Genomic DNA, 17,745 nt, shown 5'->3' on the forward strand with positions numbered 1-17,745 from the left:
CAATTCAGCTTTATTTTAATTGAATAGCATCAGGGGCTTTCCAAAAATGTCTGCCATAACTAAAAATGCTTGTCTTGACACATTGCTGTGTATCTTTGTTCTCGCTCTCAGCGAGGAGGAGAAAATCCCACCTGGGATGAAAGAAGTGTGCGCTGGTGGCCACATCAAAATATCTTTCAAAGTGCTTGCATGTGCTCGGAAATATGCGGAAAGGCGCAGACGCACATGAAGCGACAGACCCAATGCAGCAACTGCACTCAGAATAATTCAAAACAGGAAGGTTTTTTTTTTTCCCTTCATTTGATGATAGGTCTCTCTTGGGTGATGCAGCATTGCAATCATGGCAATCATGTCTTTTTTCTTTTTTTCTCAGTTTAACAGCTAGCACCGAGCCTTTAATCCCACTGATGGAGCACCACTGAGCGACTGTGTGGCCTTTCCCCATTCGATGAGACCACCTGCTGGGTTTGAAGGTGGGGGGAAAAAAAGCAACACGTGTTAAATCTTTAATTGGAATAATGCTGACATCCTCACATCGCATGCTGCAAACGTTTTTATTTGGGTTTCTCTTCAGTAAGGAGTGAATCATAGAAGCATGACGAAAGTGATTATAATAATAATAATGAAATATTGTGAATTACTGCATGGAACAAATGAATGGAAAAATCGCACGAGACTCTGAGCATCTAAAAAAAAAAGTGTTTTGCTTTTTTTTTTTTATCATCTATTTTTACCAAACCTTTAACTGAATCATAATCGATTTATGTCATTTTAAAATTGTTTTGTTTTTAAATGAAGGGTTGGATTTGGTCTATCAAATTCATTGATTAATTGAAAAATAATTGAAAGGTCGTCAAAATAATATTTCGTTTTAGCTCGAATATACTAAAACACTACATATGAAAGGTTATCGTTTGGCATGTTCTCCTTTTTTTTTTTTTTTTTTTTACATTATTTATGATGCGAGATTGTTTTGAAATGAGAAGAGCGTTGCATTTCACACGCTTCTTTACAAAAAAGTAGTTAAAAAAGTCTTATGTACACTCGAAGTCATGTATGAGTGTTATTTAAAAGTTTTAAGTCCATGTGACGCACACCACGTTGTGACATCACTGGCTGTTTTCAAAGCAGGAGAAGCCTTTTTCTCGTCATCTCCTTTTGGAACTGAGTTGGATTTGGCCAGATTCCCTAGTGCCTCATTTCCTGAACCCCCCCCAGCCCCACACACACTCACACACACACCCTCCTCCCACCACACTCCCCCAACTCTCCTCACCACCACTTCAGTCCACTCACCGCAACCCTCCTCTACTCTGGAGACTGAGCCACGCTTGTCGACAGTTGCTGAGGTTTTTGGCGCTGCGTTGATCTCAACCCACGCCTGGGCTTGTGCTTCAAAACCATCTTTTCCATTCGCTCTCTCAGAGTGAATGGCCGGAGGCGGTACAAATCCAAAGCCATTCACATGGACCTCATTTACTCAGCCTCAAAGAACAACAAACATAAAATTCAATTCATCAACTACAAAGTAGAAAGTAAATTAGGGCGGCCATAAAAACTAAAATACCAAAACAACATGCAAATCAGTCTACTGACTTTTCAATTCAACTTTATACTTCCTTCTCATCAATTACCTAATCAATCTTCTTTAATTTACAGATGAGCCAATTAGAAGTTAAATACTTTAGAGAAAATTCTTACGCTTCAATTGCAGATCGGTTTGGGTTGGAATGAGCGTTAGGCTGACTAAATCAAAATCCTATTTTACACTAAAAAGTCCAAACTTTTCTGCAGTTAGTGGAAGTTTCAAATGCAACCAGAACTCGTTTGCTACCATCAACACGATTGCGGAACAAAGATTTTTGGAGTTCTGAGCTTTACCGTTGTTGGTCTCAGTTTCTGTAAAATAAATTCCCCCCAAAGAATGCGATTGAACTGACTCGTACAGTACATGCTTTTCACTTTTTGACTTCACATAGACCATGAAACAGTTGAAGAAACCTCTCATTCTCAAAAAGGGGCCATCTAAAGCCAAGTGCAGTTGCGTTAAGCATATTCCTGATTTAACACACTTGGGTCAGCTCATTTGTCCTGCCGTGCCGCTTGAAAGCACTTCATAGGGCAAGCTGTGCAAATGTGCTGGCAGACTGAAAATTGATGACCACTCTTGACAACACACCCAACCCATAAAACAAATTCTCGGATAAGTCGGCTAACACCTGCTACCCTCCCTGCACCTCCGCCTCACCTCATCTCCTAAAGGTCAGCCACTCGCTCATAGGACAAGGTAGCCATGCAACAAAAAAAACCACCTTGTATTATTGAATGGAATATTTTTATAAATTACCCAACCATAATTTGTCAATCTTAAATAAATGAACCTACTTAGTTTATTGAATCATTAATCTGCAACTCTTGAAGAAACTTCAATATTTGAACGTTCTGTAAGCACTGAAATGAGCTACTGACATCGTTGTGAAACAAAGCAGACTAGTCAGGCCTTAATTAAAAGTCCTGCTTTGTTGTTTACACTGAAATGATCATTATGAGTGACCCTAAAGGCCATACGTCTTTGACCAGGCTGTACTTCCTCCCGTTGTCATGGTAACATAACAAGATGAAGTGCTGTTTGTACATGTGTACATTTTCCTCTCCAATTTGATTCGACCAAGTTAAAAAAAAAAAAAAAAGAAAGATAAATGTTCAAATAAAGGCCTCAGTTAGTTTGGAATGGGAACACATTCAATGTTGTTCTTAGTGTCTGCAGGTTAGATGAGTCACTCTGGCTTTATTAACACTGACGCCTTGACAGACACCTCCTTCTGTGTTTAAGACCATTGCGGGGTTTCTTTACTCACTCGAGCAAAAACACCTGTGAAATATTTTTGACAGTTATATAAGACAATATCAGAAAAATAAACAAAGTCTATATAATCAGAAAAGGTACTTTGATCGTTTTAAACACTGTACATTGATATGACCAGGTTGAGGTGAGGGGTCTTGAGTTGTTCCGCACCAGACTCATCTAAGCATGCTTTTTGTGCTTTTGCAACTTCTCCAAACGGCTTCTTCCGCAATATGGTAGCATATGTATAATTCTCCAAAATGTCTGGGGTTATTTAATAAAGGAAGATTGAAGGGTTTCTACCCGCTTCCTGATAGATAATTCAGGAGACGACATGTGAACGGAGCCTGAATGAATCATAAAGTCTGACAAAATCTCATGCTAACATTTACACGTACGCCGAGACCATAAAGATGTCATATTTTCCTGACCAGACCAGTCTGACAAATTTGTTGAAGCAAGGAAGCTTTTACAAAGTAGTTTCCAGATGATTTGAAAGAAAGAACATCTCTGACATTCTAATTATTAAAATGGTAGTTACAGCACATTTGAAATTCACTTGTCACAAGCAATTTTGAAGTTCTAATTCACAATTAGATATGAAGGAACACATTCATTTTATATACTGTTATAGTTCTGAAGTCAGTTTCCCACATTTGTCCCCTTTAAAAGCAGGAAAAGTCCTTGAAATGTATTCCCGTGATTTTCATTCAGTCGCTCGTGTGCAGTGCTCATTTATTTCTCCACTTTCAGGAGTTGGTCTCTTTTGTTATTCTAGTTTGATCTTGCTTAATGAATTCAGTCGAGAGACTTTACTCCCGTTGAGAGAGGGTTCACGTTTCAAGCACGTGTTCATACCATCTTCAACAAACACACGTGCATATTCAAGGAGGATCTTTGCTGAAAAATTCATAGCTTTGAATATTCCCCTTTGCAATTCCTGAAGACGACACTGAAGTCACCCAATGAAGATTACGGAGTCTAATAAATGCCTCTAATATATACCTGATCCAAAACAAAGGTTGTTTTTAAAATATAGAAACGTGAGCATCAGTCTCGACAAATATAATGTGACATATTTTCTAGAAACAATTTAAACGTGTGTGGCGGCGAAAGAAGTGGCAGCATTAGCGTGGGCGAGCAGCCTCCACCTACTCAGTCACTCAAATAAAAGAACAGACACAAGTGTCCTGCACATTGGTAACATTATAGAAGGCAATTACTGGCCCTGCGACAATCCCAACAATGTAACATCCCTCGACATAAATGAAAGACTTTTTCATTTCCTTATCTCCAACTTTTGTTGCCAACTGGCGTTAAATAACATTAATGATAATGATAAGAATCATTTTCACTTTGATTACAGCCATAAAATAAGTTCCTGAGAGGGATGATTTTGAAAAGATCATTTAAATAATATTCGACTGTTTTGACATAAATGATACGTTGTTTTTTGTGGTACTTGTGCAAAAAGATTTAGAACCACTGCATAACTCCCCACTGAGGTACACAGGGACTTCGCGCATTCTTGCAAACTCAGCAAAACTCTTCACCGTTATGCATGACCAAGGTGCAAAACTGAACAGGTTCAAAAATGAATTCTGTTTTTGCACAAATTCCTCAAGGCTCTCGCAAACAATATGATCACCATCCCACCGCCGAAAGGCGCTGCTGGAACAATACATACAGAGTACACACATGCTGAGGCGGGGAAGCGTGGTCGTGCGTAAAGTTCAAAATGTTCCCGTTGGTTTGTACGCAAATGCTAACAGAGCTTGTTGTGTGTGTGGACATGACAGCCCTGAAGTTTTCCCTCTCTTGTTCGTGTACTTGCGCGTGCATGCATGTCTATGTGTGTGTGTGTTCACTGACGAGTCAAGGGATGCATTGTCTGCAGCTGGTCCTTCCCCCCGATCCCACCCCTGCTCTGTGCAGCTGTGAGGAAATCAAACGCTCCTCTTTCCACCTCCCTCCTCCTCTGTCACAACCTGCTGATGTCCTATGAGGTCACTCATGGTGGAGCCTAGAGACGACCCACTGACACTGACCCCATTTAGAAACACATCTCCTAAAAATCACCTCTTGGCTGCGACTAGGTTAACACTGGTTAGCTAAAGATAAATAAATCGCGGGCAGAACCGCCGCCCTCAAAATGATGGCCTTTGTTGCTGCGTAATTGCATCAACAAAAATAACGCCATGTCCATCACATCAATCCAAGACATGGCATGTCAGTGGCGGTGGACTGGTGTACCACAAAACCACAACGTGAAAAGTTGGAAATTTAGATAAATATAGAAAATGGCAGCCGCTTTATGAAAACAACAATCCACGATAGCTGGGGTTATTCAATTAGAAACTGCGCATATGTCAACATACTCTGCCAGTCCAGCTGCCTCACTTGCTTTATTTTGTTTTTAACTTGACTATAAAAACTTCTAACGCGGCCGGCAGTTCCCTGTTATGACCAGACAAGCCGCCATCGTTTGTTTTTAACCAGCTGCTGAGTTGACACATCATCCATCGTACATACAAACGATGTATTCCAACCTCCCGCCTTTGATGACGCGCGCCGGGCTAAAGTTAAAGTTGCCGAGCGGCGGCGGTGCGGCCGCAGCAGTTGTTGTGCAGCGACGCGGTTGCGCTAACTGCCGCCCGTAGACCGGCAGTAACCACGTCCATAGTTTTGACCGCAGTCCCGAGCCACAAACATGCAGAGCAGATGCCGCCGCCTCCAGTGATGCATGAGGCGAGCTTGCACTGTGTGACCCTTTAAGTGACTTGCAAAGTGTTTAATAATAATGACAGATCATCTACGGCTTGTAAATTTGGTCAACCGTGACATACCCTCTAAAATATGTCTATTGGTCCCAAGTGTCCACACCAGGAGTGGCACAATGTCCTTTGAATTAAAAAAAAAAAAAAAAAAAAGTAGAAGCAACAAACCAATTGGACATTTGGGGCCTTTGGGGCTCACCACGCATCATTGCTGCATCGTTTTTTCCTCTATGATCTCACCTTTGATCCCTTAATATCTTCTGGAACCAAAATAACTATTAATAGGTCTTATAACCTGAGCACATTTTAAGAACATGTTCTTTGTTCCAGTTTCAAGCTCTGGCCGATGGTTCAGCATGTATTGGAAAGATGAACGGAAGGGTAAGAAAATATGTCACTCACTGCTATTATATCATTGTTTGTTTAATAGAAGAATTCTGAGAACTTAAGACAATAAAGGCTACAGATATCAATAAAGATCATTTAAGTTGAATGTTGCAAGTGTAAATAAAGTGATGGCACGCAAATACTAATAACGGCATCATCACCGATATGAAGATTTTGATTTTTTTTTTTCATTAAATACATTTAATTGCTTAGATTAGTGGTCACCTCAGGTTCCTTTTAATAACTTCATGCGTAGCCCATGGGCCTGTTCTAAATGGAACATTGATGATGAACATTGTTGATGGAACATTGTCATTTCCCATCAATGTTTAAAAAGTAAATACTGTTGCTAATGATACATTTCAGACAGACAAATTGAATTTTTAATTGAGTCCTTCCTTCCAATTTTGTGTCCCTCTCTCAGCAAAGTGATCATTCCTGCCTGTAGGGCAGCCAGCAGGTTGCTGTTCATCGCAAAGGCCATGCTTGTTGTGAATGGCCGAGGAAGAAGCTGAGTCTCGGTCCCTTTAAATGCGCACGCCCCGCCCTCTCTCACGGAGCTCCGCCAGCCTCCTTAACTGCTCAGAGCTCAGGCGGGGAACCAGAGCCGTGCGTCGGGTCACTCGTGAGATGTAGTTGAACTCCCTCTATGGACCAGGACGGCAACCCCTAAAACGGCCCTTGGTTTCTGTATTTCTGTGTTTTTCAGTTGCTTTGTCCGATTCTGGAGCTCGAATGGACGTCGCTGAGCTGAAAGGGTGGGAGGAAGAAGCCTCAGCGTGTTTGAGCAGTCTGCCCGGAGCGGAGGGGAATGTTGGATCCGAGCGTGTCGGCTGAGTGGAAGTGGAGGTGGCGGCCAGGGGATAGAAGTGAACTTCAGCTCTGCGATTTCTCCTCATTCTCTCCCCCACCACCAGCCTAAAGTCCCATCGGTGGATTCCCACACACCGATTCCCCGATGAGAAGCCCTCACCCGCTGGGAGGCTGCGCGATGGTGACCGTGACGATGAGTAAGAGCGCCGAGTGGCTGCAGGAAGAGCTGGAGTCCGGGGCCGCCGCGCTTCTGCTGCTCGACTGCCGGCCGCACGAACTCTACGAGTCGTCGCACGTCGAGGCGGCCATCAACGTGGCCATCCCTGGCCTCATGCTGCGCAGGCTGAAGAAGGGCAACCTGCCCATCCGCTCCATCATCCCCAACAATGAGGATAAGGACAAGTTCGTCAAGCGCTGTAAAAGCGACGTGGTGCTGCTTTACGACGAGGCCGGCCCCGAGAGACTGGAGTCCGGGCTGGGAAGCTCTGTACTCGGGCTGCTCCTGCAGAAGCTGCGGGACGACGGATGCAAGGCTTTCTACCTGGAAGGTGAGTCTAAGAGTGGAACCACTACTTGAGAGTGCTTGTTTCTCGTCAATACAGTTGAAATATATTTTGTAGATTTGTTTTATTTTTTAAGTATGACCATAACACATTTCTGTTTTCCCATTTATTAATCATTAAGTAACATAACAGATCTTCATCCATTTTATTTCTAATGATAACAAAGGGATGTTTGAAACTTCACATTTTTATCCCAATTTTTTAAAATATAGAATACATGTGTTTCTCCTGTTAATATGCCATTTATTTTGACTAACATGTTTCAACATGGGTGGCACAGTACACAAGTGATAAGGACATCCGCCTCAGTTCTGAGGTTGGGGGGTTCGAATCTAAGCCTATGTGGAGTTTGCATGCATCAGCTTCCCACATTCCAAAAACATTCTTCTTATGTTAATTGGGGATTTTCAATTTTCCATAGGTGTGAATTTGTGTTGCAAGTTTTGTTTGAGTGTATGCCCGGAAATTGGTGTGCCACGCCTCTCGCCCTTTAGATCCAGCTCACCTGCTACCCTAATAAACATCAGCATATCTACTTCCTGCATTACATATTGACATTTGTTCATAAAGAATGTCTTTCTGCCTATAAGATGTATTGCATATTGCGTCTTCAAACGGGCTAACAAAACGTCAATGTGGGCCTTAATGTTTTCAATTAAATGCAGCACAGCCTTGTTGTGCTTCTTTAGCAAAGACCGACTTCTTGTTTTCCTCTTTCATGAATGAATAGTATAAACAAGTTTGCTCAATGCTCTGATGAAATATTAACAAAGAAAGGCAGCCTTTTGAAAGATAAATGCATTGTGTAATTGGTAACATCACACGAGCCGACGAGCAGATGTATGAATGCTTGTGTGCGCGTGTGTTGTGTATCCGCCACTGCAGCCACAAGCTGCATGTGTCATTCACAAAAAGGCCGCTGAACCGAGCGAGCTTCCACACTGCTTCTCTCAATGGAATACATGTGTCCAGCTGTTTTCTTGTCTCACTGCTTTGGTAGCTCCATAACCGCTAATAGGCTTATTTCCTGGTATCATTAAAAAAAAAAAAATTAAAGAAAAGGCAAAACATAAAATTCTGACTTTGAAGCTGTCTCCGTAAAGTATTGATACTAAATCATACTCTTGAAAATAAATCAAAATGCTCAATTTATCATGAGGGTTTCAAGTGCCCCCCCTCCCCCCTTCTCATGCAATGGACTAATCCATCTTCTTACATGCACAGGCTTGAGGGTAACAAAACAGTTAGAAACTTGTTCGTCAGTGCGTTGCGAAAGTAACTTTGTTACTTTAATGCTTACTTGTCAAAAGTAACTAAGTTAGATTACAGTGCTAATGCTAGCAATGAATGGGAAATTGTATTGAGTGGCGAATAAGAAATTAGCATTGAGTTCCAAAAGTGCTATTCCGTTAAATAATTACCGTTTTAATATCTTATTATCTTCAGTTTTTCTCTATGAAGTTGTATTCAGAGTTGAGGTTTGGTGACTCAATAAATACTTTGTTTTGAAATCAATCCTTGACATGACTGATGCTTTTTCATGTGGTAGAAATTCTTCTTAACAGCACCGGAACTTCATTTTTACACTCATTTTGTCCCCCCCAGGAGGTTTCAATAAGTTCCAGTCCGAGTTCCCCGAACACTGCGAGACCAACTTGGACTGTTCGTGTCCCAGCAGCTCCCCGCCGTCGTCAGTCCTCGGGCTGGGAGGCCTCCGCATCAGCTCCGACTGCTCGGACGGCGAATCGGACCGCGAGCCGGGCAGCGCCACCGAGTCAGAGGGCAGCCCGCTGCCCAGCAACCAGCCGGCGTTCCCCGTCCAGATCCTGCCGTATTTGTACCTGGGCTGCGCCAAAGACTCAGCCAACCTAGACGTGCTCAGCAAGTACAACATCAAGTACATCCTCAACGTGACGCCCAACCTGCCCAACATGTTTGAACACGAAGGGGACTTCAAGTACAAACAGATCCCAATTTCTGATCACTGGAGCCAGAATCTCTCACAGTTTTTCCCGGAGGCCATTTCGTTCATTGGTAAGTCTGGCTCTCATTATACAACCATCTACTTCGTCACTTATAATCTTCTCAGTCAATGGAAGATGAAAATAACTTTCAAGACAAATGGTATTCCAGAGCCCGGAAAAGCAGCATGTCACAGTAATTTTCTGCACCTTCACACACACAATCGAATAATTACACCATGTCAGTGCCAATATAAAAATGCTCCAGACAGTGATGATTGTTTGGTGTCAAACTTTCACAGACCTGACCCGGCAGTGCACAGTACTCATACACACTCCCATTGCTGTTATCATATCAGTGTTTTCAGTTTCTGTGTTTTATTGTTTTGTTTTTTTTGTTTTTTTTAAGATTTGCGGACTTCCTAAGGTGTGTGCCTGGCACCAAGCTAAGGCAGCTATTGCTAGCATGATTTATTGATGATAGGATGTTGACAAAAAATGACGTTACCAGTTTCGTCTGGTATTTTTGGGATTGTCAAAATGATCGCAATTAAATTAGAGGCATATTATGGGGCCAGAAAGAGATGATTTCCCCAGTTTTCACATATTGCTGACATCAGGTGTAATGATCACTTTTCAGGAGACCCCCAAAATGACAGATTTGGTCAACTATTTGCATTGCATCACAAAAAAAAGCAAGCCGATTTCAACACTTTAGACGTCCATAGCCGTCATTGGCAGTGAATGAGTTAATCGATTCATTGAGATTATTTTATAACTCGCCTACAGTTTTTCATTTCAACTTTAATTCCAAAAGGATGAGACAATTCCGTCTTTTATGAGTCAGTGAGACTGACCAAATCCCTTTTATTATGTTTTTGTTTGTCTTCGATTGGTTTCCATTTTGTTTGTCAATGTATTTATGCATTGTGAGAAGGGAAATGCTGCTGCGTGAGGAAGTGCGACTTCTGCCAAAGCCCGGCGTTAATAACCAATGTTGGCACTCGCTTCGCATTCTTGTCAAAAGCTTTCAGCTGCAAAAGGAGGCCAAGAAGTGATGTAGAAGTCAAATGATGACATCGTCTTATTGGACTTGAGAGTCTGCTGTAGATGCTTTTAGCTAGCCACATGACCATTTCCAGTTCTCTTTTTTTTTTCTTAACCCTCCTTAAGTGAGCAGACATCTCACACAAATTGAATTCGGTGACCATGAGAGGTGTCTGGAGGCAATAAGAGATGTTCGACTAATGGCCTGAGCGACGCAGTGCCTCAGAGGGACAGACACGTGCAGCTTATTAATAATGGAACAACAACCTATAGTTCATGTTTTTACTTGAAGCATCATATCCTTGAAGATAGTGGTGTGTGTGTGTGTGTATTTTATATATATATATTTAAATATATATATATTTTTTTTAACTCCTAAGCAATTAAATGTAAATGAACATTTAGCATCACATTTAGCGGTATTGAAGACTGTGGATGGCATTTGGAATACAATACGTCGTATTTTGCTACAAATTCTTTCTTGCGTTCTATTGTGTTTCCCGCCGGGTTCATCTGCCAGGAGGGTTTATTCCGCAATTCAAGTTTTATTAACGCAATACTGAACCAACATATACGGTCTGCACCGCAACATTCGGGCAGGTTGGAATAATGTCGGCAGAACACATCCTGTCAAAGGTTAGGATAATCACACCTTTTTTTTCCCGGAAAAAAAAGGGTGTGTAAAAATTAGGGGTTTTTGTAAAAAAAAAAAAAAAAAAAAAAAAAGAAATAGTACAAGTCAACTGAAATTTTAATCAGAGGAGCTTTATGTGTCTCTAAACATATTTGCTGATTTTTAAAAAATCTTTATTTCCCTACTGCATCGGATTTTATAGATTTATATTTATTATTCTTATTTATTTATTTTAGTCATTGTAACCCAGGACATATGAATACCAAGGTTACACTGTATTTTTTCCCTGTGGAACCTTGCCAGCTATTCTCTAACCACCTCAAATGCTCTTTTTTTTTTGTCAATTATAAAAAGCAGCATCAACTTTTTTAAAATAATGTTTTCTTCCATCTTTCATCTTATTTTCTTTTCCCTTCAGACGAGGCCCGCTCCAAAAAGTGCGGCATCTTGGTGCACTGCCTGGCCGGCATCAGCCGCTCGGTGACGGTAACGGTGGCCTACCTGATGCAGAAGCTCAACCTGTCGCTCAACGACGCCTACGACTTTGTCAAGCGGAAGAAGTCCAACATTTCCCCCAACTTCAACTTTATGGGCCAGCTGCTGGACTTCGAGCGGACGCTGGGCCTCAACAGCCCGTGCGACAACCACGCCGCGTCACCCACCAACGAGCAACTCTTCTTCACCACGCCCACCAACCACAACGTGTTCCAGCTGGACACGCTGGAATCCACGTGAGGTCCGCGCAGGATTGCCATCTTTTGGGTCGAGGTCATCCCGTTACCGTGGTAACCACACGGCTGCGCTGAGGGCGCTAGCAGCCGCTTAAATGAATGATTTAGCTCCGGAAGCTCGAAGCGCGGGAAAGTCGAGGTCGCGGACGACGCCTCAAAAGCGAGAAGTTTTTAAGAAAGCAGAGAACAGCTTTCATCAAGCCAAGGAGACTTTTTCGTACAAAGATTTTGGGGGATGGGGGAACACGGAAAATGTGCCGCACTTGTGAGGCGACCGCCTCCTCACAACCGGAGAATGTAGAGTCTTCGGGAAATCTCTCTACGGAATGTAGAGTTTTTTTGAAAACCAAGGAATTAACATACACAAGTAGTTGTACTGTATGTGCTGTTTGTATGTTATAGCAGGAAGAAATGTCTATATGCATTTTTTTGTATATTTTTCTGTGCTTTTACGCACAAATTGAGACTATGTATCGATATAAATATATATATTACACGCATCATAATAATAATGGTATCTTTGTCCAAAAACAGTGAGATTGTATAAAGAAAAGGAAAAATGGGAACGTCGTCTTTGATGATCCGATGCAATTTGCACAATTGTGTAGCCAATGGCTTGCTAGCACTGACATGCAGCCACAAGAAAAACAAGGGTAGGTAGAAGAGGCCAGTCTTGAGATGGTCCACTTAAAGGACCAAAGCTTAGTCTTTTCTTTGGCATTTGGCCAACTCTAGTTCGCAGTTAGCTATAACCTTACCAACGCCGTATAACCAGAAACACTGGTCGTTTGTTTTGTAACTTCCTGCTCTATGTCGTCGTGTCTCAAGCGAGGCTTTGCCAAACCGGTTTCTCCGACGGCACTGACTTTTTGTACTTTGGAGTCGAAGAGAGTGGAAGGCAGCAGTTAGCTTATCTTGACAAGCTTTTGGCAAAGTGCCTCCTTTCTTGAATACGTACAACCCCCTTTTCACGCTTCATGTTAAAGCCAGGTCTTACATCGAGTTCAATCGGGAATGGAGGCGTTGTATTAAAGCCGTAACATGAGTCCCTTTAGAATTAATAAAAGATTGGCAGGAGAATGACGTTTTAACACCTGACGACTTCCCCTGCTCTATTGGATTAGAAGCAATTTATACATCAGGCAATACCTGTAACAGAAAGCTCATGTTACGGCTTGGGCACGGCCATTTTGTGGAATCCGATCAAAAGAGGCACCAATAGTGTATTGATGGAAACTGCTCCTATTCAATCTGAATTTGGCCATGGAACAGGCCCACTTGTTTTCAAAAAGTGTTTGTCTGAATCACCCATAAGCCTTGAGTATATAATGTATGGGAGAAATATTCATCCTAATTGGATATAAATGTATATATAAAAGTGTGAATAGTCAACAGATCTATATTGTTTTGTATACCTGAGCATGCTGCAGTGCTGTATGACTCAGCCACTAGTTGGATGTTGCTTTAAAAACGAAAGGAACGGCAAGAACTTTATTGTTTGTTTACTAAATTGAGGATTTTTCCGAGATTGATGTAAACTCCCGCTGCCCCTTCAAGATTGACGCAACCGTTTTTTTTAAGTAGCGTTTGCAAAAGAAGTTACGCCGAACCTCACGCAAGGATGTTCTTGTTTTATATTTTATATTTACCTCACATGTGGTACATGAATGGCTTCATCTTAGCATATTTAGCAATGTTGGCTAAATAGGCAGCTGCCAAACCCAGGGGGGTGGCAAATTCTGTTATTTTTAAATGTAAATCCTGGAAAAGAAAATCTTTCTATTCATTCAAATAGTTCAACTTTGACTTCATGTGATGCTAACGGAAATGTGATGCTAATCCCCCCCAAAAAAGGCTAATCTCTTGACTGGAACAAATGTTTCCCCCTCAAATTCTGATCTGATATTCAATTAACCACAATACTAAGACTTGCGTGAGGTTCGGTGTCTAGAATCGGAAACCAAACAAGTTGTGTTTAGCATACGGTTGTGAGCAAGGTTGTCAGATGGCCTTACGAACTCTATCTATCTATCTCTGACTGTTCAAAACTCTTTGTATCTCAATTTTTACAGGAACACTTTGAAACTAAAATGCAGTAATTTTTTTTTTTTTTTTTACTGCCAAGGGTCACACATGTCTTTTTACCCTGCAATATACACCAGGATTCTTTTTTAAAAAGACCTCAAATGTGTCCTTTTGTACTATATTAATGGAATTATAGGATGTCTTATCGATGCATTTGCTTAATGGCTGCCGCTTGCCCCTTTTTTTTTTTTTTTTAAATCAAAACCAAAAATTTTCAAAATGGCACTTGGTTATAATTAAATCCAATGGGACAATTTAATCTAGGCAAGAATTTGCTGCGGAAAAAGGATTTCAGCACTATCAAACCATATTGCTAAAAACGTTGATTGTTAAACTTTTGCCCAAACAAGAAAATACAATCCACTGGCCATCAAGCTCAATTTTCGTCTTGTTCGGTTTTAATGTGGTCTATGCTATTCCTGTGGCCTTTTGATGTTCATGTATACACTATATATATATATATACATATATTGAATATGTTATGACTTTATATGCAAATGTTGTTCTACTAAAGCACTAGAGTGGAAAATGAACCGTCTCCTCTATCTCACCCCACAGAAAAAAAAACACTTAAGTGTTGAACTCTTTCAGTACGCAGCTTTCATTTTGTAAAATTGTTGTATTCCGAGCTTCTTTTCCTGTGTGTTATTTTTTTCCTTTTTTTTTACAACAATGAAAACATAACTTTGTTTGGGGGGGGGTTGATGTACATGTTGCCACATCACGGGAACGGACGTTTCTGTGTCCTAAATAACTTGTAGCCACAGATGGGTGTCAATGTGCTCAGGACGGGAGGGACTATTCAATGATATACATTAATAAGGAAAAGCAATTGATTTAAAAAAAAAAAAAGGTTACCTCAATGAGGGAATTTTCAGGGATTTTTTGGGACAATGTGTCTTTGCATCGTGTCGCATTGAATGGCCCTTTTGTATTGAATGGTCGATGAGTATTGTGCTGTTTTTAACACAACATGCAAGCTGTTTGGGCGAGGAGGGAAGGACAGGAAGGGCACGTTGACGGAAACACCATTGGCCCAATGTATTGTACTGTACAGTATACTCAAACCACACCACACTTGTTTATACTGTAATAAATGATGACATATTTTTTCTTTAGCATGTTGTTTGCGTCCATTCTTTCCACCATGGGCCTAACATCACCTGCTGAGCTTTATGACACAAAGAGAGGTCCAACAGTTGCATGGGAGTTGTAGTCCTCCTAATGTGCGTCGCACAAAATGATGTCATCAAATAGCAGCCTGTAAAAAAAGAGCAACCTGATGACATCTTTCCTGGGAGACAAGATTGCATGTGGTTTGACTTCCAATGGGTTTTGTTCAACTCAGCCTGAAATGCAAGGTAAAAAGTTTTTGGTTCTTTAAAAAAAAAAAAAGTATCCAAAGAAAATAGTTTGCTGCAAACCCAGGTTTAATGCTTCTCAATAGGAATTCAAGCCACAAATCTTTCAAAGTCTTTTGTCAATAAAACATTCTCCCACTTCAGAACATCAGAAATTCAAACTCAAATCTACTGTTTGGTTATTCAGAGTGCCACACACACACAAAAAAAAGAGTGTCTGAACACTAGCTGCTTCAAGTCAGGACACGGAGCACCCAGACTGTCAGATAGTGTACCAAACCAATTAAGTTTTGACACACTTGTTTAAGACTTTCAAAACAAATTACAAAGTACTGAGGCTAAGATTAGATTCTGCGGATTAAGGCCCAGCTAAAGTAAACAGAAATCGAAAATGTGCTCTTTGTTTTCTTTTTTAATGTGGTGACTTAGTCACAACAGGAAATGAGGAAGAAGCTGTCAAGTTGTTGAGTCAGCAGTCCAACCCTAGACTCTTTATTTAGTCATTATTTGTCATCTTAAATTCCTCTTTTTGAGCTCATACAAGCATGTTTCACAACTCACTCAAAACATTCCGACCTTCTCAAATATATAACGATGCGTTGTTATTCAATAATGTGGATATTTGTGGGTTGTAATTAGTGGTGGTGTTACATTAATTGCGGCTTCAAACGCTTTTTTAGATGATCAGATCACGGAGAGTCTAACAGGAAATGACTACGAGCCTCACCATTCTGTTTGCAGAGCAAAGAGGAGGATGAGGATGGTAATGATGGCTGACTGGTCCCTTGCTGGTAACCTGGCAACTTGATGACAGGATCCCCCCCCTGTCACCATCATGCCTCATGTGACACAGGTAACTCTCTGCCGCTTAATGCGAGATAATGAAAACCGGGAATTAATTACGCCCGAGCGGAACGAAGACGAGCGAGTCGTGATATCTCTCGGAGCTAATGTCGCCACAGAGGTAAAGGGCCAGTGATGTCGATGAAGAAATGTGTGATGACTACCCCAGAACGGGAAATTGAACTTAATGTGACATTAAATGTCTGACATTTTAACATTACAATTGTGTCAAAATACTGTTGTTTACTTCCTGTTAGACTAGTTTGACAGATCATTTTAAATGTTACTTAAGACATGGTCTTTATAGTTGAAACAAGTTTCGTCCTATTTCTCTTCATATTTCTAAGGGGAAACAAAATTGAGTCATTGAGTGTATTTCTTTGAGTATGTGTGTCGAAAGAGGCATTGCAAAATCTATTGAGAAGATCCTGAGAGAAGATGTGTGGTTAGTTAGTCATTGGGAAAAAAGGAAATGCAAAGAGGAACATGTGTGTACATAGAGATAGATAGATAGATAGATAGATAGATAGATAGATAGATAGATAGATAGATAGATAGATAGATAGATAGATAGATAGATAGATAGATAGATAGATAGATAGATAGATAGATAGATAGATAGATAGATAATGCATTAAAATAATATTGTGTTATTAACTGGCATGCAAGTGTAAAAAGAAGTAATTCACTGTTAAAAGTACAAAAAATATACATGATAAAGTGGAATGTGAAAAGATGAATGTATTGTATGTATTGGCTCAAACTATTTAGTGCAGGGAAATAATAACTGAAGACATAACTAAATAAATAAATTCATATAAAGTAAACTAAAAATACATTATTATCAAATTTAGTTGATGTAAATAAATAAATAAATAAATAAATGATAATAATAATAATAATTAAAGTAAAAGTAATAATTAAAGTAAGTTGAAATTGAGTCAATTCAAATTGAAGGTACGTTAAAAGGTAAGTTAAATTTAAATGGATTAAAATCTTCGGTAGTAAATAGTCTGTATATTCTGCCAGTATAATTGATAAAGTGCACTTGCAGGCCTTCAAGCGCAGATTCAAAATGGAGTTACAGTATTATTTTACTGGTACTTTTATCACAAACAGGATATTTAGGCTGCATTACCTGACATGTTTCGGACAAAATGAACATAGTATAACTAGTTACAGTATATCCGGAGATAAGTGGTCACAGTGTGTACTGTACATTATCCAAACGCAGAGCAGGGTGAACTTTGACTGACTGACATCTCATCTGACAAAATGATTGCGCTCATAAAAGGTGTGAACTTAATGACACTCTGGCTGGTCAGTATGTACACCGGTCCACGCCTGCAAGTGTCACTGGTAGGACTTTTTTTACAGCGTTACACAGGAAGCGCGTGGGCGTAAAAGGCGTCATGTGACTGTTTGACTTTGAGCTCCGGTGAACAAACACACACTCACAGCGGCCTCTTATCTCGCTGACCCTTTGGTGGGTCTCGGTTATCTTGGCAGCCAAAGTCGTACTTGTTTGATTGGCCATATGAACCAACACTTTGAATGAGCGTATAATAGAAGCTGCTATACTTCCTTGTGCTTGACAAATAAAACACTTTGACACTAAAAGAAGAAAGAATGAATGAAAAATAATATTGCTTCTCCAGTTTCACCTTTTAGAATTCTTACATGTGTCTCCACAACAGT

At 40.6% G+C, this 17,745-nt stretch overlaps 1 protein-coding gene and 1 long non-coding RNA gene across 2 annotated transcripts; one reads left to right on the forward strand and one right to left on the reverse strand.

Annotated features, from left to right (window-relative positions):
• Window positions 1-40: 40 nt before the first annotated feature.
• Window positions 41-2,397, reverse strand: LOC148390897 (uncharacterized). Its single transcript, XR_015861259.1, has 3 exons — window positions 2,249-2,397; window positions 1,297-1,485; window positions 41-458 (listed from the first exon to the last, which is right to left on the reverse strand). It is a non-coding gene; the product is annotated as an uncharacterized LOC148390897 (long non-coding RNA).
• Window positions 455-14,961, forward strand: dusp7 (dual specificity phosphatase 7). Its single transcript, XM_088389438.1, has 5 exons — window positions 455-473; window positions 5,953-6,003; window positions 6,434-7,370; window positions 8,991-9,419; window positions 11,446-14,961. The coding sequence occupies exons 3-5, from the start codon at window positions 6,968-6,970 to the stop codon at window positions 11,760-11,762; spliced, it is 1,149 nt and encodes a 382-aa protein (XP_088245564.1). The 5' UTR covers window positions 455-473; window positions 5,953-6,003; window positions 6,434-6,967; the 3' UTR covers window positions 11,763-14,961.
• Window positions 14,962-17,745: the final 2,784 nt, after the last annotated feature.

Source organism: Syngnathus floridae, chromosome 11 (genome assembly GCF_059516105.1).
Source record: "Syngnathus floridae isolate MCC-2025c chromosome 11, RoL_Sflo_1.0, whole genome shotgun sequence".
Lineage (NCBI taxonomy): Eukaryota > Metazoa > Chordata > Actinopteri > Syngnathiformes > Syngnathidae > Syngnathus > Syngnathus floridae.